At 44.8% G+C, this 27573-nt stretch overlaps 1 protein-coding gene across 1 annotated transcript in view; it reads right to left on the bottom strand.

Annotated features, from left to right (window-relative positions):
• Znf521 (zinc finger protein 521) overlaps positions 1-24345 on the bottom strand; it is a 282823-nt gene extending 258478 nt beyond the window's left edge. The window contains 2 exon segments of the mRNA XM_032885752.1: positions 23052-23092; positions 24179-24345. Of these exon segments, the coding sequence (XP_032741643.1) occupies positions 23052-23091 (40 nt within the window). The 5' untranslated portion in view covers position 23092; positions 24179-24345.
• Positions 24346-27573: the final 3228 nt, after the last annotated feature.

Raw genomic sequence — 27573 nt, 5'->3', positions numbered from 1 at the left:
CACTCACATGCACAGACCCACACACAGACTAGCATGTACTCATTATTCAAAATAAAATAAATCTTGAAAAACATACAGTATTCTCCTCAGCCCGGTGATACGACGCAGAGCCGTGATCTCAGTACTGGAGAGGAAAAGGCAGAAGGGTCACAAGTTGGCGATCAGACTGAGCCACATAGCAAGACCTTGCTCCCCCTAAAAAAAAAAGTAACAGCTCTTTTTTCCATGTTTACTTTCTACCTACTCTATTCTCTGAACCACATTTCTAGTTATGAAACTGCTTTCTAGAAAAAGGCGGGACCATTTTCATCTGCCCGTTGCCTTTTGTCTACAAATCCATTCAGATACGAAGAATTCCCTCTACATGACCACAGATGGCTGCTGATATTTGGAATTTCTGCGGTTTTAACTAACTGTCCTCGAGTCTGTCAGGCTCCTTGGAAGACCAAAGAGGAGCATCACAGAAGAATCCCTATCAAGACAAAGCAGTCAACCATGAGTTTATCTCCTCATCCCATCCAGCACACGTGATCATCCTTGTTCAGGATGCCAAGTTGGGGGGCGGGCGAGCCTTAGAAGAAGTTTTAAAAACATGCATGCACAGCTTCAAACACTAGGAGGCTCCAATTCCAATCAGAAAACCCTGTTGAATTCCCTTACTCCATTCTGTCTATCATTTAATCAAAGACTTAGTAGAGGTAAGCAATTGCCAGGCTCCAGCACTCAAATGAGAAGTCACAGCATCGCCTGCCCTACTTCGAGCTCAACCATTTCAGGATGGGTCACTCACTATGCCTGCCTCATCACAACTGCAGCAAGCAAATGTTTCCTGAGCGCCTTGGATACGACCCTGGGAGTTCAAAGCCTAGGATGAGGTTGCTCCTGCACCCACAGAGCTTGTAGTCTACCATCATTTCCACGGCGGTTGGTCAGGAGCAGATTCAAAGGTCTAATAGTGCCTCTCGACACTCAGAATGGACAGAAACAGGCTGAGGTTGCTAGAAGCTACAAATGTTTCCTAGGGCCTTGGACCACTTGGTCCGTTTACCCAAGTCTGTCCTTCAAAACATTTTTCCTGTGCATGATGAACATGGCAAACTCGTACAGGTAGAGAGAAGCACCAAAGCCTCAGTGAGGTCAGAAGGAGGGCAAGGTGCAGCTACGTAAGGACAGAGCAGCTCGTTAAGGATTAAAAACAGGGAATACAAGTAGAACTGCAGTTCCCAAACCAAGGACAAAAATGCCAAAAGCAACATGCTGCCTTCAAGAAAGTCCAAGCGCTTCTATGCCAGGCATCAGACGGGAGGGTGGCAGGGCATGGACTACAGACATCATGAGTTTGCATGCTAACTTGCGTGCCGCAAGTGGGGGGGGGATTCCTAAGCATTGAGTGTGATGGGGCCGGTTCACAAGGATGCTGCACTGGTCACAGAGAGGATGTGCTGGCAAAGAGCACGTCAGGAAGCAAGGAACCGCCATGACTGCTACAACATAAACAAGGGAAGAGGGAGAGCCCAAACCAAAACCGGAGCAGAAAGGAAACAGGCACTGGATGGCTGTTGGGAGAGGAGAGTGGACAGTGAGGTGCAAGGCCAGCACTTATGGTCATGGACCTGGAGAGCATGTGGAGAGAGCATGCGGAGAGAGCATGCAGAGAGAGCAGGCGGAGAGAGCAGGCAGAGTCAGGCTATGGTCGCTCTTCTAAACAGATTTCACACACCCAGCTATCTTGAAATCATCTTCCTACATACCCAAACGCTCACAAATAAACACCAGAGCCAGATAGAAATCTGACAGAGGGTCACGCCAGACAACTTCCTAACCAGAGACAAAATACTTCGGGCCTTCAGAAGTCTTTGGTGAGATAGATTTTACTTATTCATTTTATTTCAAACATATATAAGGGCGAATAAAGGAAATATAAAGTTCAACTAAAGACAAAAATAGGCCAGGAATGTAAGATCTTCCTTATTCTGTTTTTTGTTAGAATATCATTAAAAGCTCATTTAGATAGCTGACACGATCCTGTATGTGGTTCACGATCCTTTCCAATAATATAAAACCATGCACAGGAGCTGGGGATGGAGCTCAGCTGGGTTTTCTTCCTACCGTGTGTGGGAGCTGTAGCACCCCATAAACCCGACTGGTGGTACCCTACACCTAAGAACTCCAAGGCAAGAGATTCAGGAATTGAAGATCTTCCTTCCCTTCCCTACCTGAGGAGTCAGAAGCTAGCCTACGATGTGGAAGACGCCGTCTGAAGAAAAGGTAACAGGAATCTCTATACAAAAGGCACATCAACCAACCAGGACAATGCGACACGCACCCCCGTGCCTAGGGTGGTGAACAGAGCTAGCCCTATGATATCTGAACTTTCAAAAACCCTCCATAGGTGATCCAAATTAAAATTCCCTGAAAACAAGAAAATGGCGAACAACCACACAAAATGTTCCTTACAGGCACGCACAGAACCTTGTAGAAGAAAATACGAAAACTCACTGAGAGCACTGACAAGCATGTAAGCCAGCCAGAGGGCAGACGAGGCTCAGATCCCTGTGACTTCACAAGGAGAAGCCTGGCTGTTTTCTAAATGAAGGTTTCGTAGTGAAAAATCTTCTCTCCCGCTCTGAAGTTACTCTGTGTCAGGGTGTTGTTCCTGCCTTCTTTTGTGGTTAGCACTGGGTTGTTTCCACCTGTTTGTTTGTGTGATTTGGCATTTGTTTTGGAGACACTTTGCTCTTGCCTTTGCTTCTACCCGGACAATTCTCTCACCAGACTCCACTCCTCTGACCATCCAATGTCTTCCACTCAGTCCTGATACATTAGACCCTTACGTAAATCACACCAAACCTGAGAGCAGCCAACATTCTCCTCTTAAACCAAGACTCCCCCTTCCATTTTTACAGAAGAAAAATATTACACGGAGATATTTTCAACAGTCAGGTATTAGAGTGCTAATTTGTCTACAGCAAAATAATTTTAAATGGCTGAAAATCAGTGTGTAGGGAGATGAGCAGTGTGTACAAGGCTTAGGTATGTAGACTAAAGAACGAGTCTTAAAACAGCCACAGTCGTGAATGAAATCTGTTTAGAAGCCAGACACAAGGATTTGGAGGAAGAGCATCATTGTATCCATTTTACCAGAGTTTCACCCACAGGACACTTTGCTATATCCATCCAATGAGAATGTAGGCCAGAAAGTCCCCAGTGAACACATGGTACTTTCTACCGAAGGTTCCAATATCTTGCCCTCTGCAGACACTGTCGGTGAAATACCCACCTTTTAGAGCAGGCTATTTACACTATCTCAAGGATTACTGAACACTAGCTTAGGAGTGGAGTGTTTTAAACAAGCCACACCGGCCTCTGCACCATAAAGTGCTAGTACATCAGAGCAGTCCTTTCCTTCACAAGTTGCGAAGCTGAGCTCCAAACTCATTCACAAAAATCAACCCAGAGTTATTACTCCGTTCTCTTTACTCATAACCTTTTCTTATTTCTTTGTTTTGTTTTAGCACTTTAGTTGTTCCTCTTCTAAAATGCAGTACTACTCCTGAAAGGCTAGGACAGACGGATTTGTGTAGAGTGTGTCAATGTAGCATTTTGGACATTCAGTATTTGGTTAAGCTGTGTCCAAAGTGAAAAGCAAAGCAGAAGGGGTGGGCAGGTGGCTTTCTGGGTAAGGTGCCCGCCTTGCAAGCAGAATAGGACCTGAGCTTGGTCCCTAGAACCAGACAGGAATGATGTCACACACTTGTGATCCCAACACTGGGGATGGCTGGCCAATCAGCATAGCCTAATGGGCTAGCTCCAGACCAATAAGAGATGATGTCTCAGAAAGAAGATGGTCAGTGTTCTTTAAAAACAACACCCAAGGTTGAACTCTAGCTACACACCAGGCACATGCAACACACGCACACATACACTCACTAAATTAATTAATGATGTGGAAAAGTATTCTTAGACAAATAGAAAACAGCTATTTTTTTTCCTTCCATCCATGCTTACACAAGTAACAACTTCACAATTTTAAGTGATCCTGCTTAGGGAAATAAGAGAAATCTGAACAAATGTTTGGGTAAGGTTATGACTCAACAAAAGGAGAAAAGGAAAAAGAATCCTATAAAATTAGGTATATGCATATGCAAAAAAAATGAGAATAAAACCTGACTTGTGGTTTGTGACTTACAAATCATCGTCATTGATAAGAAACCGGATGTCTTGTTGGGGGAAAATTAAGCTATTTTGTCTTTGTCTAGTTGGATTAATAAATGTAAAAATGGAACCAATCCAGAATGTCTAAGGTTTCTTTAGCCTGATGCAAAACAAGAAAAGCCACACGACCAAAAATAAACTACGCAAATAGATTGTTATTGATCTGGTATCATTTCTGAGGTCCCTCCTTGAGGAGTTGGAATAATAAAGGAAATTTAACCAAATCTCTAAACTTTTTAACTCTACCTTTTGATTTTTTAGATCACAAATGATTTCTTGAATTTACTAATAAATTGTAGGTTAGTTTTAATGCAATTTCCCCCCTCCCCAAAAAGACCTGTAAAATACCGTTTTTCCTATAAAATTGACAACTTACCAAGTGTTCGTTCCATCTGCACATATCTGCAGAGTATTAAAGACACTGGGACCATTTGCATAATCAATACACAATTTACAGAGCTGCCCAGACAGAACCAAAGAGAATGTGGCCGCCATTATCTTAGCTACTATAAATTAATAGTTGTTTGTGGAGACGTGATGCCATTTACACTGTCTAACCTGGACTTACCAGGAGTCTGTGCTCACATACCAAATGTTGTTACGGTATGTATGAGACACACATGTGTTCTGAAGCAGGGTTTGATAGCATAGATCTATTTGGAAAGTGGAGGCAGGGGTATCAGAAATTCCAGGCTAACCTGGGCTATACAGCGTTTTTGAAACCAGCTCCCATATACAGGAGAGCCCATTTCAAAAACCGAATACGTGGCTTAGCATGTAAGGACAGGCACTGCTCTTACGGAAGACTCAAGTTTGGTCCCCAGCACCCACTGGGTAGCTCACAACCATCTAAAATGGCAGCTCTGGGATCTGAAGAGGCTGACCTCCACAGGTACCTGCATTCACACACACACACAACTAAAAATAAAATGTTTTTAAATAAGCAAATTAGATAAAAATCATTTTAATCGGATAATTTCTAAATATGAACAAAGTAAAGCAACTAAGTTGATCGCATGGGGGTAAAAGTTGTTGGCAAATACTGACATGTATTCATCTACTGACTTTCCAACATCTGCTGTAGGAAGTAGAATATGTGTGCATGTGTTTGCATACAGAAGTTCCTTCAGAAGATAAGCAGAAGGCTGTGCTGCCTTCTTTCCTCTCTCCTTCACTCTTTCCTTTTTCTTGTTCTGTATTTCTGCGTCTTCCTCACTTTGTTGGTTAACACACAGAATGATGGGTTTCATGCTAATATTTTACACATATGTATCGTGACTCCCACATCTCTTTTCTTTTGAGGTTTGGTGCCATGGTTGCTGTCAGCCTGTTTCTTTGTGGTACCAGGAAATCAAACCTGGGATCTTTTCCTGTCACTGAAGCGCAGTCTGCTGTCGTCTCCTTTTTTTGCCATAAAAGAGTAATCAGGCTGTGGCCCAGCCACCATTGGTTTGCTCCTGCAAACCAAGCTGAATTCCCCAGCCTAGCAAGTTTGCTGGCCTTCATGGGAAACCATCAACAGTGTGACCATGGGGAGCTGGAGAAGTGAGTCAGTGGGTAAGAGCGTGGACCATCCCTACAGAGGACCCAAGTTCAGTTCCTAGCACCCACATAGGGCGGCTCACAGCTGCAAGGAACTCCACTCCAGGGGGTCTGATGCCCTTTGCTGACCTTAGCTGGCCCCTGAACCACACACACACACACACACACACACACACACACACACACACACACACACACACACACACACACACACACACACACACACACACACACACACACACACACACACACACACACACACACACACACACACACATACACACACACACACACACATACACACACACACACACACACATACACACACACACACACACACACACACACACACACACACACACACACACACATACACACACATACACACACACACACACACACACACACACACACACACACACACATACACACACACACACACACACACACACACACACACACACACACACACACACACACATACACACACATACACACACACACACACACACACACACACACACATACACACACATACACACACACACACACACATTTCTCTCTCTCATCTCTCTTTTCTCTCTCTCTCTCTGTCTCTCTCTCTCTCTCTCTCTCTCTCTCTCTCTCTCTCTCTCTCTCTCTCTCTCTCTCTCTCTCTCGCTTCTTGGCCTCTAGCAAGCACCAGGCTTCCTGAGGTCTCACCACAATGGTGATCTGGAACTCACTCTCCAAGCCTCTGAACGGCAGTGCATTTTCTAACGAGGAAGCCTACCTTACGTAGCTTCAGGCCTGGTAAGTGAATACGCCAGGAACGAGTCTCCCTTTCCTCACCTATGACGGGGCCACAGTGACACCCAACTGGGAGATTCACTTAAGGTCAATATCTTTAGAAACAAACAGGTGCAGAGTGCCCAATATGTAGTGAGCACCGCTCTTCCAGATGTGTGGTCCCCTCCTACTGTGGACAATGCAAACGTTCAGTCTCTCCTATTTCTCTAGAAGGGGAAATATTTCCTTCTCCACACAAGTATCACCTCATCCCCCAAAAGATTGTACAGAAGAAACATAAAACAAAACAAAGTAAACAAACAAAAGCAACCGAAAGCATCACAGGACACCCCTTCATTGTGCAGAAGCATCGTCCAGAAAACACTGTGACAGCCAGTCAGAGTGTGGGCAGAGCCCAGGCACCTCCTATACAGCTCATGCTGGTTCACGGACGCAGCTAGCCTGGCAGGAAAACTGAGGCTTCCCAAACTTCCGTGAGTGGGATTCAATCTTGGGTTCTACGTGTACAGTCCTTTGTGTCATTTCACTGTGACAGGTTGTTGGATAGAAGCTGAGGCAGTGAGAAGCCAAAACAAAACAAAACAGAACAGAACAGAACGGATGACGCGGCTCCGTAAGTACTGAACTAGAGCTCAGAACGATGACTCAGCACTTCGGAGTGCTCATTGCTCTTGCACTTGGGAGGTAGAGGAAGGAGGCAGGAGTTCCAGTGACGCCATAGTCACTCAGTGACTGAGGCTAGTCAGCGTGGGCTACATGAGACCCTTTCTCATAGATGAAGAGAGGAGTCCAGAAGAGAAGGAGTGGGGGGAAGGAGATGGGGGAGAAGAAGGAGGGGGAGGAAAGAAAGTGGGGGAAGGGGAGGATCTAGGGCAGTGAGAAGTCACAGCTCCTTCACCACAGTATAGGATCCCGGAAGGAAACGTCTACAGTGAAAATCAAGACTGAGGTTGTCCCTGCCTGACCTGTCACAGAATCCTGGTTTTACTGAGAAGACGACATTTCAACTCTGGAGCTGGAGGCCGATGGGATGAATCACAGAGGTCCCTGTCCCTATTCCAAAGTCCCACTGTCAGCTTCGTCTCTCACACCCTTGCACAGCAGTGCTGGTCTCATCCCTAGCTGACCTTTCAAAAAAAAACTAAACTACCACTCTTCATCAAGTATTTTCTAAAATATAAAATTATTCCACCATGGAACGTCCTCTGTCACTCACTGTCACTAGACGGCATTCCGCTCATTAAAAGTGGCCTCTCACCATCCTCTGGGAATCACCCACTCTGATTTCTATTCCTCCTTCTCTCCCTGCATTTAGCATTAAAATTGACAAAAGAAAGATAAATGGATACTTGAAAGTCATCTGATTGGAAACATTAAAGTGTTAGAGATTGTAGAGAAAGTCAACTTTAGGACAGTTATTTAATACAAAGAGAAAGGGAAGACAGTGTCCACCAAAGAGCATTCCTAGACAAACGAGCACCAAGGTCAGCCACTGGCCACTAACAGGCTGGGTCTCTGAGGACCAAAGGAACAGCCAGAGAGGGAAGCAAGTCACCGGTCTGCATGACTATGGATCTGGCGGTGACTTTCATGAATTAAAGGAGACAGGAAGGCGGGTCACTGAACAAACTTGGGAACTAAGGGCAGCGTGCTAAAGCAGGAAAACAGCTTATGAGAGAGAAAAGTCCATAAAAGAAGATTAAAAATGAATGGAAAGGTGAGATTGAGGCTAGCCAGTCAGACCTCCTGATTGAGCCTGAGGCTAGCCAGCCAGACCTCCTGGCTGAGTCTGAGGCTAGCACGCCAGATCGAATCCTGAACTCTCCTACAACCTTCACTCTACACAGGGCTGCATCTGCAAGCTACAGAAGCCACTCTGGGTCTTAGAAAATGCCAGAGAATGAACTCGATGACAGAGGTGACGGATGAAGCCATCCCCACATTCAGCTAACTCCTTTCCTGAGGCTATGCCCAGTCTGGTCTTTCTATTTAAAGAGTAGTGTCCAATCTATGACCAAACCATGAATGAGTGAGAAACAACACATACAAACGATATCTACCTTAGACAGAAAAGGTACCATGGAAACAGTCTGAAAGTTCTAACTCCACTAACCAGTGACTGGCCCAACCTGAAACCTACCCCATGGGAGAGAACCAGCACCTGGCACTATTAATGATACTCTGCCATGTTTGCAGGGAGGAACCTTCATCCAGCAGCTGATGGAAACAGACGCAGAGACCCACAGCCAAACATTAGATGGAGCTAAGGAGCCTTGTGGAAGAGTGTGTATGTGTGTGTGTTGGGGGGGGGGGGTGATTGAGGGAGCCAGAGTGATCAAGGACACCACAAAAAGACCTACAGAGTAAACTAACCTGGGCTACGGAGCCCCACAGACAACCAACCAAAGGTCCATGCATGGTCTGGACCTAAGCCCCCTACACATACATGTAGCAGATGTGCGGCTTGGTCTTCACGTGTCCCCCTAACAATTAGAGTGGGGGTGGAAGTTGTCTACCACTCTGTTGCCTGCCTCTGGATCTCTTTCCCATAACTGGGCTGCCTTGTCTGACCTCAACGGAAAAGAATGAACTTAGTCCTGCTATGACTTGATGTACCGAGATGGGCTGGTACCCACGGGGGCCTCCCCTTCTCTGAGGCAAACGGGATGAGGCAGTAGGGGAGGGGTGTGAAGGTGGGACTGGGAGGAGAAGAGGGAGGGGGCTGTGATCAGGCCGTAATAGGAATAAATTAATGCAGAGAAAAGGGGCATTAATAGCATAAGGATTATACAAAATAGAAAATAAATCTACTAGATAACAACAACGAAAAAGTTCTAGCTCCTTCATGGCAAAACACAAATTACTAAGCACCAAGGCAGAAGACAAAGTCTAAGGACAAATGGTCTTAGGCATAAGAAAGGCCTTTTCACATGGGAAGATGAGAGAACCCAGAAAAGAAAGACACCTGTCAGAAAGGTAAATACGGAAGGCGGTCAAAGCATCTCCCAGCTACAGCATCTCTAATCAAAGTATCAAGAACAACGGTTTGTCCGCACCTCCTGTTAGTAAAACAAAGGACTGAATCAGAGCCACTCTCCAGCCCTGTGGCTAATCACAGCACTGGTATTAGCCCTGAAAAAACAATGTAAATATATTCATTCTCTGGAACTTGCACTTCAGTTTTCAAGAACGCACTGTGTGTTTTATAATCATGTGTGTCAGCAAGGAGACATGGCTACCGCTGAAGCATCACTTGTATGTGATGAGCTAAACCAACAAATAATTGGGTAGAAACGTCCTGATGATCAGGGATGTAGGAGGGGCTACTGCACAGCAACCCCTCACACAGCAGAGCTGTTAGAGGATAACGGTTAGAAGCGAGCCGCTAGGGTTAGAAGCAAGCAGCTGTGGTCAGAAGCGAGCAGCTAGGGTTCAGATATGGTTTGTCTCCGCAGTGAGCTTGATGCTTGAACAGAGATGATTCGACCTATAAGCTGCTGAATTCCATGAGGGAACATGAGTGATGTTAGTCCCTTAGAGTGGATTGTTATTCACAAGAGTAACCTGTCATAAAGTGATCCTGGCCTTTATCCATAGCCAGTTACTTTTCTGTTTCTCCACCACCACGCCATAATGCAGCAAAAGGCAGGATACCATTACTATGCTGGACTCTCTCTGTGCTCTGAGCTACCCAGCATTGGGTCTTTTGTTACAGCAACACTAAGTGAACAAATGCATGAATTTAGAGCATATAATTGGCTTGGAGGTGGGGGGAGGAAGAAGGAAGGGGAGAGGAGAGGGAGAGGGAGAGGGAGGGAGAGGGAGAGGGAGAGGGGAGGGAGAGGGAGAGGGAGAGGGAGGGAGAGGGAGAGGAGAGGGAGAGGAGGGAGGAGAGGAGAGAGAGAGAGAGAGAGAGAGAGAGAGAGAGAGAGAGAGAGAGAGATACAGTCCAGGTAGCTGCCTCGGTGCTTTGTCCTCTCTAGATCACGGTGAAACACATATTTAAAGGGCAGTTGAAAGGAAGAACATGTTATTAGCCTGGTCAGCCTGTCCATGGAAGCTGCACATCTCATTCTAACCTGACCTAGATAATTATATTATTGAGATGGTAGTGGGTCTTAGTGTAATAAGCATATCTCTGTAGAGAATTCTGTCTGTCTGTCCTCTCTGTGTGTCTCTCTGTCTCTCCCACATTCTTTCTCTCTTTCCACGTACTAATATCTCAAGTAGAAACAATGGACATGTAAGTTGAAAAGCAGTAGGGGAGGGGAGCCGGGCTTGATGACACAAACATAATCTTAGTTCTTTCAGGGTCGGGGCAAGAGCATCAGAAGTTCAAGGTCATCCTCCTTCAGCTACAGAAGGAGTTCTAAGGAAGTCTGACTATACCAGGAGATCCTGTCTCAAAACAACAACAAAATAAAAGGAGAGAAAGAAAGGGAGGAACTGACCAAGCAATAAAGTGTTCTTAGAGGAGCCTTGTTTTCATAGCCTTCTGCTGCTTCTCTCCATTCACTCTGAAGCCAACACTGCAGTGACAGCCACTAAGCTAGTTGATCTGGAAACTATGAAGAGAATGTTCAAAGCTGGTCAATGGCACCACACTGCATAACTGCTACTTTCCAACACTGGTATTTGACCAGAGAGGACCAATGTTGTCTTCTAAAGTCAAAAGGAAATTGTCCTTCATTTAGGAAGCATTATCAAAGGCAGAATAAACCCAGACACCTGGGAGAACAAGCAGCTCCGTGGACACCAATACAGAGAGTTTGTTTAGAATAGGAAAACTGGGTCCCCAAATAAAACATGTTCAGACTGCATTCATGTGAGTCATGTGCCAATAATACCAAACGCGTGTCCCTTACAAGTGTGACTTGAAACTATATTGTCATTGTGAAACTAATATGTCTAGAATCAACCCTGCAGGGTGCAAAGGAATTGCCTAACATCTCACTGACTATCCTAGACGCACAGACCCAGCTGGGTACAGCCCTTTCCACCACCTTCGATACAACTAATGCCTATCTGCGGCCCGATGAGAAATCCTGTAGAATGCATGATCGTGTTCAATATTTTTCAATCTGAAACTTATAAAGCCTCACGTTCAGCTTGAAAGTTCAGTGCTACCACTGTGAAAAACATCCAGGCTTTGGACAAATACTGCAATGTCATGCACAAATGTGTTAGACTACATGTATAGCTACCCATACAACCCATGTGATACAGAGTAAATGTGCCTGCATCCAGAGCCTCGATGGGGAAAGCCTCCCTCTCATACGCAATGTGGTTCCACTGCCCACCATAAGGAAGACAGGCCTATCTGAGCAGCAGTTCCAATCCTGGCATCCCGAGACGTAACAAATCTGCAAAAATATCTAAAGCAAATGAAAGGAGCCATCTGCTGATAGGTCCACCACCAATATATTGATCATGCCACTAAGAGAAGAGGATCTGCAACACTTGTTCTCCAAAGGGTAATGGACAATCTATGCTGGTTTATGACCTACGAGGTTTAAAGGGATCTCACAGAAAGGTATCTTTAAACACCAGCTCAGAACAAGCAAAATTGATATCCAGGTCTTTATTATTACACAAACCTGGTATGAGAAAGCACAACTTAAACCTACAGAGGGTCCAAGGTGAAGCCTCAAACACTGTATCAAAGGTTTGGGACCCGTGGCTGTACAGAAATCACAGAACAATTACTGAACAAGCATGAATTATAGGTAACTTCTACGTGTAAGTCAAACCTAATTCCAAAGCTATCCTTAAAGCAATATACTTCCGATTTGGGCCCACATGCTGCTAACACTTTGGGTACAAAGTTAGCTCAGTCCAAAATATACTTAAGGTATGGCAAGATGACTCAAGGGCAAAGGGTGACCGCCACCAAACCTAAAGACCTTAGTTCACTTCCTAGGACCCACATGGTTGAAGAACCAACTCACACAAGCTGTTCTCTGGTCTCTACATGCCTGCCTACACACACGCACGCACGCACGCACGCGCGCACACACACACACACACACACACACACCATACTTAATCAACTGTAGTTCACCTGACACCCACGTCAATGCAGAGTGACCACACACACAAAATGACACAATGTCAAGTTCGTAACAGGAGCAGCTATTAGGACCACTCCTGGTGAAACCCACCAAAGCCCTGCGAGTTGAACTGGGAAAGGGTCCTCTCTGACTCAGAAACTACAAACTGCTCTGTGGGATGTGCAGGCTCCAAGGGGATTCCTGATAAAGACCCTGAGAATGATTCATTGTATCTACTTGTTTCCCTCCTTCCATCAGCCCCAAGATGGGGATTCAGCAAAAATCCAGGCTGTCCAGCCTCGGTGAAGACATTGTAGCTAGTCCGGTTTCCCTTCACAGTTAACACCGCTAACAAGCCCACCACAGAAAAGGGTGCTCGCTTTGTTGACAAGGCTCACTGACCCACTTGTAAGGACTATGATTTCTTAGTGTGAGAATTCTAAAGTGTTAGAGCCAGAAGGAGCTGGGGAGGTCCTCTGAATCTGCACCTGAGTGCTAAGGGAGGAAGTGATCTGAGCTCAGTGTAAGTTTGGTGTGGACATCAGGTAGGCAAGTACTCTCCCTGGGCCGCCACCCAGAGCCCAGCACCGGCTACTTAATATGCAGATCAGCAATTGTGAAAAAAACAGTCACAGGAGCTGTAAAGTGGGGTTATCATCTTATGATGACTTTATTTTGAAGATTAGAATCTGCCATACTACTACCATGCTAACGGAAATGATCTCTGGTGCTGAAAGGGCCAAACTGACATCATGGTCATGCTCATCGCCTCGCTCCTTGGTCAGTCACCATCTTCCAACACCGCCTAGTCTGCCACTCACATCCCTGCCTAGGAAGGCCAGCAGAACGTCCAGTGTGAACACCTTCGAATTGCCGTACACTTACACACCATGGTTTGGTAAACTCTCATCTCAGATCATTCACCTGTATCTCTGGGGAACTCATCAAACTTGTGCAAGGATAATTTTCGGTACCGACTTGCCGAGTTTCTCCCAGGATTCTGTGCTGAGTATGCAATAAAGCAAATTCCTTATGGCCAGCTTTGTTTCAATTCTGGATAGCACAGATGCCTACCCTTCAGTACGACTAGGTTTTAATGCCTGCATCTCACACTTTCTCTAAGATCCTCCAATCAATATATGAATTAACATTAGGAATTCCTCAAATTTTTTTTCAAAACATAATTAGTTCGCTATTGCAGTTAGTGTTCAAAACTGTACTCTAGAACTTTTAGGAGTAGGAAAAGAAAGACATCATTAATCAAGCCAAAAGGAGGTGGGAAAGCTCTACCTATCTAATGTCTTTGACCTAAGGGTCCATATTTACCGCTTGAGTGTATGGAAAAACAAAATGTGTCATTCTTATGAAGGAAAGTTCACCAAACACATGACGTCAAACACCTTGAATGTCATTTCATCAACTGCTTCCATTGACACACCAGGCAGAAAAATGTGAGCACACCACTGTAAGGCCTTCTCGCTTACAGAATCTCCTTCTAACACGTAAAGATCCATGAAAAGGGTGTCTAAAGTCTCATTCAGTTTCCATGACCAGAGGGCCCACGAGAACAAGATTATGCTTGTCTTGGTGACACATGGATCCTCAGAACTGATGGTGGTACCTGGCACCAAAGGCTAGGCATAACTTAGGAGACCAGGATGGGCAGTATGATGGGAATAAGCCCTCTCCAGTCTCGAGTCTGAAATCCAAATCCTAAGAGAGACCATAAGTAGCCTCCCCCTAAAACACACAGCCCATCAGAGCTCACCACTCCTCCGTGGTAAACTACTATGCAAATGGCAACATGATGCCCATGACAGCCTGCTTTGTCCTGGGCTCTCTCCAGGAACTGATAGACCTTCCCTTGGGCCCACAGTCCATCTTTCTCCTTACCTTATGCCCACAACCTGTAGCCTTGGATTCTAGCTGGAAACACCCGTACAAACAGGGAATGCAGACTCCCCACCAAGGTCAACTATACCAAGATGGCACCAGCCTTCTGGCCAATGGTCATGTTTGGACTTCATTAGTCCTTGGTGGAGTGGCATTTTTGACTGTTTAATGCCCTTTCCCTTTTTTAAGGCATAAAAAGAAGCAAAAGAGTACAGTACCGACTGTGTTGCTGAAAGCCTGTTAAAGCTACAATAATCTAAATCGTTAGCGATGCTGAAATAATATTTAGTCTTATTCATGCACTCTCGCTGGACCTAGTGGGCTCTGTTGTGAAGGACAAGAATACTAACTATGTAAGAAAGGCCTTGAAATGTTTATAGATAATGAAGTTTAGGTCACTGTAACCTTTTTTCTTTTTAATGCTGGGCACTGAACACTCTATGATAGATTAATTTCTGGTTCATCCATGGAGTCTTCAGCTCAGGATGGGTTTGCACAACAACTTCTGTATCAACATATAAGACTGTCAGTAATGGAGGAGAACTTTGTCTCTATCAGGTAAATAAGTGTCCATATTGATATATACTTAGTAGACCAATAACAAGTCCAAACGGCAATAATAAAGATGTTATGAAAACAGGGATGCGAACCCAAAAGATAAGTGCTTTTGTAATCCTTAAAATAATACCAAGTTTAATTGGAGGACGTTTAATTTGTCCTTTAAGAAGTGATTAACATATGGGAAATGTGTGGCATACAGACACCAAAGGCTGCTGGTGAGAGTGCAGACTGTATGTCTGTATGTTCTGCAGTATATTGTGCTAACTGAAGGTCTAAAACCATTTGTTTTCGTACTTGAAAAAAAATCATAAACAATGCCACAATGTAATTTAAAACAAACAAACCTGTTCTTACCATGGAAGTGTGGATCCCTTGTCGGTATTTAGTTTGGAACACCTTAAGTTCACATATAAATAGTAAATGCATTCTAAACCAAATTATCTTCATTTGAAAACTGGATGTAAATCCAACCCATAGCCACATGTATAACCTTGATCAAATAAGAAGGACTACGTATTTTTCTTCTCAGGAATTTGCAAAGCGCTTACTATCTTGTTAAAGTACGTGGAATATGAAAATAATTTGCGAATGTATACATTCATCTTTAAAAAAAAAAATCTTCCTAGAAAACGGAGCTACTTGGCAGGCATATTTGATTCTGACTTTTTGTGTTGTTAATTCCCAAATTATAAACCTTTCCTAACAGACATCCAGAGGAGAAATGCTAACTGTGGCGTGTGCTGCTATCTTAATGATACCCCCAAGACCAGCCTGGTGCCTGTAGCTGCCACAGGGTCCCCAGGTGGCTGGAGGACTACTGCTTGATCATTATCCCTGCAAAGACTGAAGCTACTGAAGTTTTAAAGAATCCGCATCTTACTCCATTTCTTTCATCTCTAATAATTACTAAACTGGTGTAATTACTGAAGGTGCCGTGTGTTGCATGAAAAGGCTTGCACTGCCTGGAATTAAAGTTTTTTTTTTTTTTTTTTTTACAACATGATTCTGCTTAGTTTTCAAACATTTATCTCGTGTCAGGCTTTTATGCCAAGAGTTGCATAATTATCTAAGCCCTGTAAAAGCTCTCCTTACCCTGTTTGATTAATGTTATCACGGAGCTCTTTAAATTTACTAATGTTAACTTAAAGTTTTAATTGCTTTATGATGGCATTGTGACAACACAAATTTAAAATTGACAATTACAACAGGCAAGGTAGACGCGATCCTGACCAGGACACCATGGAATCCCCACACAAAACCACAGCAACGTACTTCACGTTTAATTGGAATGAGAATAGCCACATATATCCATGCACACGCACACGCACGCACACGCACACACACACATGCACACATGCACACACACAAGCCCTAAGAACTAACTTTAACCATTGACCGCACACCAGGCATCACTGGAGAGAGAAAAGTAAGTATCTTTGAGAAAACACCCAGCTCAGTAAGAAGGTTGATTTTGAACATCTGCCTTTGTATCAAAACCTCACAATTCAGAAGCATTCTTTAGCAGACTACTTCATGAGAGCATTTGCATTTTTAACAAGCCAGGGGGCTGGTAAAACATGGTACAAAAGGCACAAGTGTTCTTGACTTCTCTTTTAAAAATAACTACCAAACTTAACACCAAATTCATTTAGGCATGGACCTAAAAAGATAGGAATTCACTGGTAAGAAAATGAATGGCACTAAATCAGCCATGGGAACCAGTCCGATGAATTAATAAAGCACAGTAAGAGGAAAACAGATTCTTCCAGAAACTCTCATATTGATCTGGATAGCCTCCCCAAACCGTTCTCCTGGTGGCCAGCTCTTACTTCAAAATAAGCACTCAGACAGGAGTGAGGACATGTTTCAGTTTGTGGCAACCAATGTTTCTCCAGACTTTATCAGAGTAGCCAAGCCTCAGCAACAAACTTCCTTTCAAAGGAAAGGGGAAAGGGTGTTACAGACATCTTTACAAAGTGAACCTACAGCTCTTGCCCTGCTCCAAGTAAGTTAGAAGGAAAAACAAAGTTGGAAACTTCTGTCACCGATGTCAGGCATCCCTGGCGTCAATAAGAACTACAATGGGTTTTAAGGATCTGGGAATCTCCTGGCAACAACAACAAAAAAAGAGGAAAATTATTAACAGCTTGCTTCATGAAGAGCAGCTAATCTCAACTCCCTTTGTAATTCCATTTTACATGTATGCTTTTATGTTCAGTACCCTATTTTCTTCACCCTTTCTGTCTGGGTGAATAAAGGCCGATGGTGTGTTCACGCTCCTCATCAGACAGATGTTTTTGTTTAGAAGGCCGAGTAGACCATCAGGAGTCTGCTGCAGTCCCTTTGAGGAGATGCTGCCAGAGCTTTTGGAAAGGGGCAGGCCGAGCTCTGGAAGAGGCTCGCCGGACCAGCAGCTCTGGAACTTTGACTCTCGGGATCCCTGCCAACTGTAATTGCTGTTTTTGTTTATTTCGGATTGTCTGCTGATTGGACTATAATCAATTTAATGACTTCAACATCTAGTCAGTATAATTTAGAGGTGGTGGAGGGAGAAAGAATCACTGACTGACAGATAAATAGAAGGACAATTGTCATAGGGGGTCTGAGTGGCAGGCGGAGCCTCAGCTGTTTGCAGCCCTTGCCCCCTCTCTCTTTTTAACCCAAATCTAAAATTGTCAAAGCATAAATTTCTGCATGCCATGCAATTAGTACTTTGCCTTTACAAATCAAATCACAAAATTCCTTACAAAAAAGGAATATTGATTTTGCTATCTAATGTGTACCCATAAATACACACATATGGGTGCCTTAATTTTTCTTAAAACTTACTGTAAGTTAAGATCTAGTTGTATACAAGAGTCATAGTTAAAATATCAGAAAGACAGTTTTCAGAAAAAAAGCTATCCTGCTTTTTGATAACTAAAAGCAAAATATTCTATTTCCTTTTAGACAATTGGCTTCTCATACAAAATTCACGGTAAGTCTTTGTTTCTTTTCTATAGCATCATTTCTAAAATTTAACTGAATCACTACTGGAAAAAAAAAGATGTTTTTCCTAGGAAAGCAAGAACATGGAACATACTGGAAACATGGAACATTTTTTGTTATTGTTATATCTTATACCTCACCTTTCTACTAATTCATATATATGCATAATTAGTATATATATACACATATATGTGTATATATATACATGTATATGTATATATATATAAAACTTCGAAAGGGCAAACACATGAAACATTGGAGGTTTTAATGCTTCTATTAAATTTGGGGACCAATAAAACTCCCTGTAGTGACTCTTTAATATCTAAAATGTTTAGAAATTAAACATTGATGTTTTCCACTAGAGAAAACAGCAAAATTCGTAAGTTTTTTTCTGTCTTTCCCAAGACTCGGGACTTAAAATCCATTGTCTTTCCATTCAACCTTTCTCATTTCTATTTATTCTTTACATTGTGAGCTGAGATTCTGCCATTTCATTATATTTCTAAAGAAATGATTCCTCCTTTTAAAAAATCCATTTATAAGTACAAAAGAAGCTAAACGGTTAAAAGGTGCATCTAAAGTGTCAGAAGTTCAGAATGTGCCAAGTTACCAAGGGTCAGCATCAGGCACAGCAAGTTAAACAAGACACTGGGGGTTCTCGTTCTCCCTGGCTCCCACCAACCCTCTCTGGGGGTCCCTGGTATGAGTTTATGAACACCTGAGGGTCCAGATAGCCTGGCTTTGTCTCCTGTTTAACTTGGCCATTTAAATGACTAAGTGCTCCCCTCTCCTTCCCAGCTTTATAACTTGGCTCTCACTGAGTATCTCACACCTTTATGCAGTAGACCACTTTTTCCTTCTAGCTGTGCATTTTGGAGTCAATTTCAAAAAAAAAAAAATGTTATCAGGTAAAATGGCTGAGAAAGTTCCATCAAACAAGCGCTGCAAGGAATAGAATAAAGAGCCAGCAAGAAAAATAGAAATAGGTCACAATTGACCAATTTGATACAACTGATTTGCTGGGTCTAAAAATAAGCTGACAGTAAACTATTTCCAGTCAGGTAATCTTACCACTGTCTATTCTCAGGGAGGAAGACAAATTTCTAAATAATACAGAAGGGAGGGGCTCGTTTAATTGTCTGGCCATTCATTCCTTTAAATACTGGCTTTACTCCCCTTTGTCATTAGTCGGAAGGGTCACTCTAAAGATATGCAGTGTTAACAGAGAGTGAGGTCTGTGGGGTTTATATATGGCAGACAAGCTTTGAGTGTGTGGCAGCGTAAAGAAGTTGCGTGTTTCAGTGATGGATTTCATATATAGAAATGAGTATCTGGGATGTTAAATAGTCTTAATGTAGATAAAATGGAGTAGGTGACGCCAGCAAGGTTTGCCTTCCTGAAGCTAGAAATTGTGAAGCAGATTGAGGAGGTGGGCTAACCAGACAATCGCCCTCCTCCCACCCCCGAATTTGACATTAAAAAATGCATAATTCTTAAGTAGGCCTGATTATCACCCAAAGTCCCAAAATTATAAGAATTCCCTAAAATAAATGCATCTGGTAAGAGAAATTCCCTGGGAAAGCACATTTTAAGCATCTAGTTCGAAATAAGAATCCAAACTAACCACTATTTTAATGTTTTGTTTTGTTTTGTTTTTTACCAGCCTAATGCAAACGACTCTCCTGGGGTACAAGTTTGAAATGATATCAAAAGAGACAGCCATATCAGAACAATCTCTTAAAGCTCTACTTGTTAAAGAAATAATAGACAAATTTAGAAACTGAATGCAGAACTTTTGGGTTTTTAGAAGGACTTACAGCTTTTCCACGGTCTCTAATACATATCTTTTTCAGGTTGGTTATCACAAAATCTACATTTCTGAGGGTAAAATCAGAGCCCAGCTGTCTTAGTGGTAAAATTACCAATCAGCTCTTCCTATGTGAGGGCATTCGATTCGCTACTGCACCACCTCCTCAGCCCTGCTTACAGCAAACGACTGCCCATTGCTTACTGTTACAAATACCAGCTGATCTGTCATTAAAAATAAAATCCTTGTTGGCTTCTCAAGGATCCAAGTGTGACCTTCTGAACAACATAATGGACTCAGAACACTCTTAAAACACTCTTTGAAAAAATAGAGACATCCTTCCAGGAAGACAGGGGACCCAGGATCAGGAAGAAAGGAACAGTTACTTAACATGAAGCATCCGGAATGCCATCCTAGCTCTCCCAAACCCTAGCCATGCCCCAGTCCCTCACTTGACACAGCCCATACAAATATGTCCTTTTTCCAAGCAAATGCACACCCTGAAGAAAAACGGGCCTGATCAGCAGCTAAGACTGTGCTATTTTCATTCCTGTCTTGAGCTCCTCACCCCAAAAGCCTAGCCAGCCCACCTGAGGCCAGCGCCTCTTCTGGGAGGCGTCCAAGCAGCTGACGGAGAACACTGCTGTGTTACACAGACACACACACACACACACACACACACACACACACACACACACACACACACACACGCTGAATCTTTGATTTAATGTAGGGGGTTTTTTTAGCACTTGGCAACTGAAACCCAGAGGCTGTGTCTTAGTGAAGAAGATATTGGATCCGTTTGGTTTTTTTGTTTGTTTGTTTGTTTGTTTTGTTTTTGTTTTGGTTTGTTTATTTTTTGCAACATCAATAAAACAAAAGAATAAAAACATCTGCTTACTGGCCATTTCTCCCTTACTACCCTAAGAACTACATAAGTCCCCTGTCTAGGTGTTAGCCAAGATTTCACCGAAAGTACAGCTTCGCTCAATGGCCTACCCTCCATGCAAAAGAGATCCTTTTTAGAAGCTGGGGAAACATAGGCATTCACCCTCAACAAAACTTTCACTGTGAATTCATTCCGGAGGCAGGTGAACAAGAACAGTTAGAGTCTGTGAGTAAGCAAAATGACCAAATTTACAAACTTTAATAAACTTTTTTAAAATAAAAGGCTTCCTAATTCCTTCACGAGGTTTTAGAAGCTTTTTGGAACCCTTTAGAAGCTCTTTGGAACCCAGACGTTGGCACTGTGTGCTGCTATCTGTTCCAACCGCGAAGTTCTCCTTTACCGGTGAGCAGGAAGAGGTCAGCATGGCACTTCGTTCCCCACCGTTACTTTTAAGAATTGGAGACTCCTGGCAAGTTCCCCAGGAGCAACAGCGGTCCACAGTTACTCTGACACCGGCGCAAGTCCCTGCGATCATTTATCCGCCATCCAGACTTAGGAATTTTCCTGGCCCTGCATCTAGGTTTTCTAGACAATGTATGTCCCATGTAAATACAAAACGGCCCCCAAATGGTGTCAAGACAGTTGTCAGTGATTCGCCTCGTTTCTAAAGCAAAACTTGTGCACTTCAAGAAACCGAAGAGAAAATATAGAAGAAGAAGAAGAAGAAGAAGAAGAAGAAGAAGAAGAAGAAGAAGAAGAAGAAGAAGAAGAAGAAGAAGAAGAAGAAGAAGAAGAAGAAGAAGAAGAAGAAGAAGAAGAAGGACGACGACGACGAAAGCAAGGATTTCAGTGTGTTAGCCCCCCCTCCCCCCTCTGTCCTTTCCCAGAAGAAAGGGCTTTGTGTGTGCGGTAAGGGCTCCTATAATCGAGTTCATAAATACTCATCGGCCAGGGGGCCCAGGGATGGGGCGCAGGACTCTGTCGTCCACCATCCCCCTTTGCCGGCTGCGGAGTTCTAAGAGCGGGTGGCAGGAACCCCGGCCACTCCGAGCCACCACCAACACCCGGCAGCAGAGGAGGAAGAGGATGCTGCACAGCCGGGGACCAGAGGGCGGGGCGCGGACCTCGGCGGGACCCTTCGGGCTCCGGCGGGAGCACAAGCCGCCCTTTGTCCTTCGCCACCGGGGTCGCAGAGGCCTCGGCAGCCTCCAGCTGTCGCCCCTTTGGCCTCTCCGGGTCCACTGTCCTGCCTGCCCGCACCTCCTCGGGTCCTCGCGCGCCGCCGCTCTGGGCCTCAGAGCGCCGGACCTCCCGGCTCCCCGATTTACCCCGGAGAAGGCAGGGGAAGGTGAAGGAGGAGGAGGTGGTGGTGGCCGCCACGTGACTCGGCTCGCCACATTCCAACACAGCCACCGGATCGATAACTTCAGTGCCCCCCGCCCCCCAATCCCGCCGCCGCAAGCCAACTAAGTGTACCCCAATTCCCTCCACACACACCCGCAAACTTCCTCTGCTACGGGGACTCCACGGAGCGGCACCCCTTCCCCGAAAACCGAAGGGGGAGCAGGGAGGAGCAGGGACAAGGGCGGTCAACTTTCTGGGCAGATCTAGGAGGGGTACCGTGGGGCTCCAGCCCGGGTCCCGCAGCCCAAGTGCACCCGGTTCAGTTGTTTACGTCGGCCGCGAGACCAGCAGAAGCCAGGCAAGACCAGCGGAACCCGAACGAGCTGGGCGCGGACCCGGAGGCTTTGGTGGCGGTTGTGTACGCGCCCCAGCCCCGGGCCACGTTTTTAATACGCAGGGACTTCTCCCTCCTGTCCATGATTTTTTTTTCTTCTTCTTCCAAAGCAAGAAAAATAAAACTGCCGCATGAGTTTCTGCATATTTATTCTTTAAGAAAACACACCCCAGAAACTTTTTCTTCCAGCCCAGACGGAGATCGCCAACAAGATTTTTTTTCTCCAGCCCCTCTCCGGGTGATTTCGTTTCTTTTCTCTTTTCTTCTCCTTTTTTGAAATTAATATTTTTTTTGGTTTTGGTTTTGTTGCTGTCTTTTCTCATCCACTTTCTACCGCTGCCCCATTTGGGGATCCTCCTCCCGGCTTCACCCCCCTACCCATCCCCCGAACACACATACACACTCAGACACATCGTCCTCACTCCACCTGGGGGCTAGTCGGGGAGGGGAGCGCGCGCGCACCCGCACTCACACTCACACTCACGCGCGCACACGCCTCGCGGCCACGCAGCCCTCGCTCCGCTACCCACAGTGACACTCACGGATGGGGGGAAAGGCGGGGAGGGGGGTCCTCCTTACCTTTGAGGGATCTCGGTTTCGCTTGCTTGCGGCGAGACATCCTAAAAGCAAACAGCTGAAGTTGTTTCAATTCAGCCCTGTAAGAAACTACACTTCCTCGTGGCCGCGCGCCCCTCGCGCCGCGGCGCCTCGCGCCCTCCGCTCGGCCTCCCTCGCGCCCTCGCTCCGCGCTCCGCTCCTCGCTCCGGCTCCTGCTCGCGCTCGCGCGCGGGGCTCGCGGCTACCGGGGGGGCTCCCCGCTCCGAACGGTGGCTTGCACCAAACTTTCCCAGCCTTCGCCCCCCACCCCCAACCTCCAAAAGAAAAAAAAAGCGAGAGAGGGAAAGAAAAAGAAAAAAAGAAAAAAAAGGGGAGGGGGAGAAGCGGGGAAGCTTTTTTAAAAAAATTACAAGACAATGTTTGAAGAAGCGTCAGATACACCGAAAAGCAAAAATCCGTTAGTATTTCCACCTCAGCAAAAATTCACATAGTTAATACAAATAGGGAAGAAAACTAATAAAAAGAAAAGCATCGGGGTGTTCTGCTTTAAGCACTTTTTCTTATCAACAAGAATACCCCCCCCAAAAAAAAACCACCTCCAATAACACTGATTTGTTTACAAAGCGAATCTTTCTCTTTTGTAGTTTGGGGGACACCAGGGGGTGAAAATCAATCGTGCCCGGCAATCGAAAAGATCTCCGAAAGAAAAATCTCCCACCATCCAAAAGCAGATGCGAATGGACAACGAAAATAAGGAAGGGGGGGTAAAAATATATATACTTTTTCCTCCCTTCCCCCTCCTTTTTTTTGGGGGGGTACCCACACTAAAGTAATTCTCAAAAAAAAAGAAAAACCAAAACCGCAAAAAAAGAAAAGGCGAAGGTAGCCGCGCCGGTGGCCCTCAGGTGGTGTGCGGGGCTGGGGTGTGGGGGGCGCCGGCCGCGCTCCAGGCGCCCCTCTCGGGGGGGGCGCGGCGCCGGCGGCGGGGCTGCACCGGGCTCTACAGTCTAGGGCTGCCTCGGCAGCGGCGGCGGCAGCAGCGGCGGCAGCAGCGGCGGCAGCGGCGGCGAGAGCAGGAGGAGGAGGAGGAGAGCCGGGAGCAGGAGGAGGAGAAGGAGTGTGCTGTGTGCTCCCTCCTCATCACAAACCTGCAAGGTCTTGGACTGCGCTGTCGCTCCGGTAGTCCACATAATAATGGAAAATGGAAGCAAGGCCCCCCAAAGCCATCAGGATGGCTCCAGAGGGGCCCCTAACCCTGAGGACTCGCTCTGTACGTAATCACTGAGGAAATCATTGTCAGCCTGCCTGCACTCACACACAGACAGAGGGGCATGATTAAAAGGCGAGAGCGCGGGGAGCGGGAGGGAGGAGGGGTCCCGCCAAGACCCGGACTGGAGGCGCGGCCGCGCCGCGGGATCCGGAGCCTCGCCGGCCGCCGAGCCCGGCCGCGCGCCCCCGCCCGCTCCTGCGCTGCCACCCCCGCGCGCCCCCGCCCGCCGGTGCGCGCGCCCCGCCCGCTCCTGCCGCCGCCCTCGCGCCCGCCTGCCCTCCCGCCCGCGCGCCGGCGGCTCGCGCACACACCCGCGCCGCCGCCTAATGTTATTAGAAGCTGCTCCGCGGATCTCAGGGCTCTTCTGCTCGCTTTTTTTTTTTCTTCCTCTCCAGAAATTAAAGCCGAGGAGCATCTCAAAGTGGAAAAGGTCCCCCTTCTGGTAGGATGGATACAAAAGAAGGCAACAGTTTATTTTCTCGGCGGGGGCAGAAAGGACTTTTTTTTTTTTTTTTTTTTGGTTTTGGTTTTTGGTTTTGGTATTGTTGGACTTTTATTTTTTAGTACTGCTTCAGTCGCCCAGTCTGGGGGAATCTTTTTGTGAAGCAACAGCAGACCTGCCAACTCTCTATTTGGAATCTTTATTAAAGGCAAGTTGTTTAGACTTTTTTTTCTTTCCCTCCTAGAGAAAGTGGTTGATGAAGAATGTCAAAAAACGTGATTGAAACAAAACGGCTCTGGCTCTGTCCTTTTCATTACGCTCTGTAGTTGTCATTGAAATAACGCTTTTTCTCTGTTTTTGTTTTTGTTTTTTTAAGAATGAGCAAGAGGTAAGAAAATGGGTACTTAAGACTCTGGATAAGAAAATAGTTTTTAGATGCAACTGAATGTCTTGCTGGTTGCTGGGGATTTTGTTCTTGTTCTGGACAAGTGTGGTTTGCAGCTTCTCACCTGCTTCATCCCAACTCGAGAAACTTGTCATTTGATTCCTCTTTCCTCAGATGAAGCAGGAAGACGTTTTATTTATTTTATTTTGTCACTATTTATTTGATTGGACACGCTTGTCAAGTCATTAAAATTAAGAGCTTCACAACACAGTTAATTACACAAAATGAGCCGAGTGTACACACTAACGGTCTTAACCCAGACTTTTCTCGTTCTCCTTTCTGTGGAGATAAAATACAACCGTTCAAAGGCTATCCAAAGGTATCAAAGCATCGGGGAAGTTCTATTTCTCTCCCAATCTCACTTTTACATTGCTTTGACCTTAAAATGAATACTGTAGATACAGTATTTTTTTCCAATTTTTCCACTGTAACTGAGAGCCTACACTACACACATACAATGATTCCTAAAATAAAATCAATTGCAGTCCAGTGAGAACTTTGAATGAGTGAAAACATAAAGTATCTAACTTTACTCGCAAAATCAGCTGGAACATTAGGGATTCCAGACTCGGTGAAAATGTTGAAGCATTCGGATTCGGAAAGGGAAAGCTATGCACATCCCAAGTTTCTGCAGTGCTCCCCTTTCAGAGTGGCTGTAGGGGATAGTATAGTGTTAGACATGTGTGGTCCCAAGTTCTGAAGGGTACTCACTAAAGAATTGATGCCGTTTAAACCCGCTTTTACCACAATGGGAAAAGCTGTTAACATGCTAGGAAAAGTGTAGCCAGCCTGGGTTGTTGACGTTGTGTGTAGATAAGCTCCGTTCTAACTGGAAATACTCGGAGTCAATCTGCAATTGTTCCCTGGCTGGCCAATGCCAGTGTTTCTCTCCTTTTCTTCCACTGAGTGAGAAAGAATGAGCTATGCCTCCAGAGATGCTCCAGTTTGGGATGGCTGGACATGCTATTTTAAGGAAGAAGTAAGGGCTACCCCCCGAGGCAAAAAAATAAAATAAAATAAAATAAAAAACAATCTTTATCCAAAGCTAAGAGAAATTAGTCCATAATACATGTAAGGAAAATGTCTCCAGCACAATTCTTTTAAGAGTTTCATTTTGATACTGAATGACGGGGGCCGGAGCGGGTGGGATGGGGGGGTGTGAGTCTATAAACATGACATGTATCCACTCATGCAAAACCATCATCTCTAAACAAAAGCATCCACTTTGTAACTATTTAAGTGTCATTTCAGGCTACAGGGAGATACTGTCAAAAGGAACACAGAGAAGGGGTTTTACTAAAGGCGGGATAGGCATTCTCTGAGATCTCTTCAAGAGTTCTCAAAGCCTGAGACAACAAATTGAATTCCTTTCCCCTTTTGAAGGGACAAATGTTACCAAATCTGACCAACCAAGCACTGGTTTCCCCATCCCATCCCATCCCATCCCATCAATGCTGTCCATGAATTGATCAGTTACGTGAACTTGTGAGCGAGCCCTTGGCTTTTATTAGTACCGTGCTCCATGCTTTCTATAAACGGACATCAAACCCAGCACTTGTGATGAAGACAGTGAGTGTAGTTGCTAAGCAAGGAACGCTGAGATGTGTCTCTTTTTGTTTTGGTTTGTTTTGCCAACTCAAAAACATAATTATCACCTGCAAATAGCTAAACATGCCTGAGGAGTAAACATTTTTTTCTTCCATAATAAAATATATCTGGAGGACAGTGGACCATTCTTAGCTATTTACCTTGCAACTATAAAATGTATCATTTTCATACTTTCAAGTTGAAATTCGGCCACAGTCAAAACTTCATTCATTCAACAGTTGAACATTGTCATCGCCTATTTGTCCTCTCCATGGAGTGATCTATGTCACATCTCATGAATAAGTGTAAGAAAGAATGAATATATATATTCATATATGTATTATAATGTAAGCTTAAGAACACTGTTCAATCTACTCAGAAACATAGCATAAACTTTAAAAGAAGGAATGCTCTGCACCCGGGCTTTCTGTCAAGTGCTCCAGCCGTATGCATAATGAAAATTTCCATTTCTGGTTTACTCATAATTGCTTTAACGTCTTTCTTTCTTTTTTTTCCCCCCTCTTACATCGACTCCACGGCATCTACTTTTGAGATATTTGGAAATTTTCAAATGAATGAAACAAACAGTGCCTGGAACTGAGAATCTTACTTGAAACAGATTAACCTTTTCCTCGACCATTAATCCTGACAGTAAAGATATTGGTACAGGACGGTTACTTTAAGAGGAATTCTGTGTCCATGAAATCTGACCTCAAAGGAATTAATTACAGAAAACCCATAAAGTGACAGTACAAATAAACCTTCAATTTAAAATTTAAAAGTTACAAAGGACAGATCT

The sequence above is a fragment of the Rattus rattus genome, chromosome 15, assembly GCF_011064425.1.
Source record: "Rattus rattus isolate New Zealand chromosome 15, Rrattus_CSIRO_v1, whole genome shotgun sequence".
In the NCBI taxonomy this organism is placed as follows: domain Eukaryota; kingdom Metazoa; phylum Chordata; class Mammalia; order Rodentia; family Muridae; genus Rattus; species Rattus rattus.
This window is presented reverse-complemented; position numbering and strand designations above follow the sequence as displayed.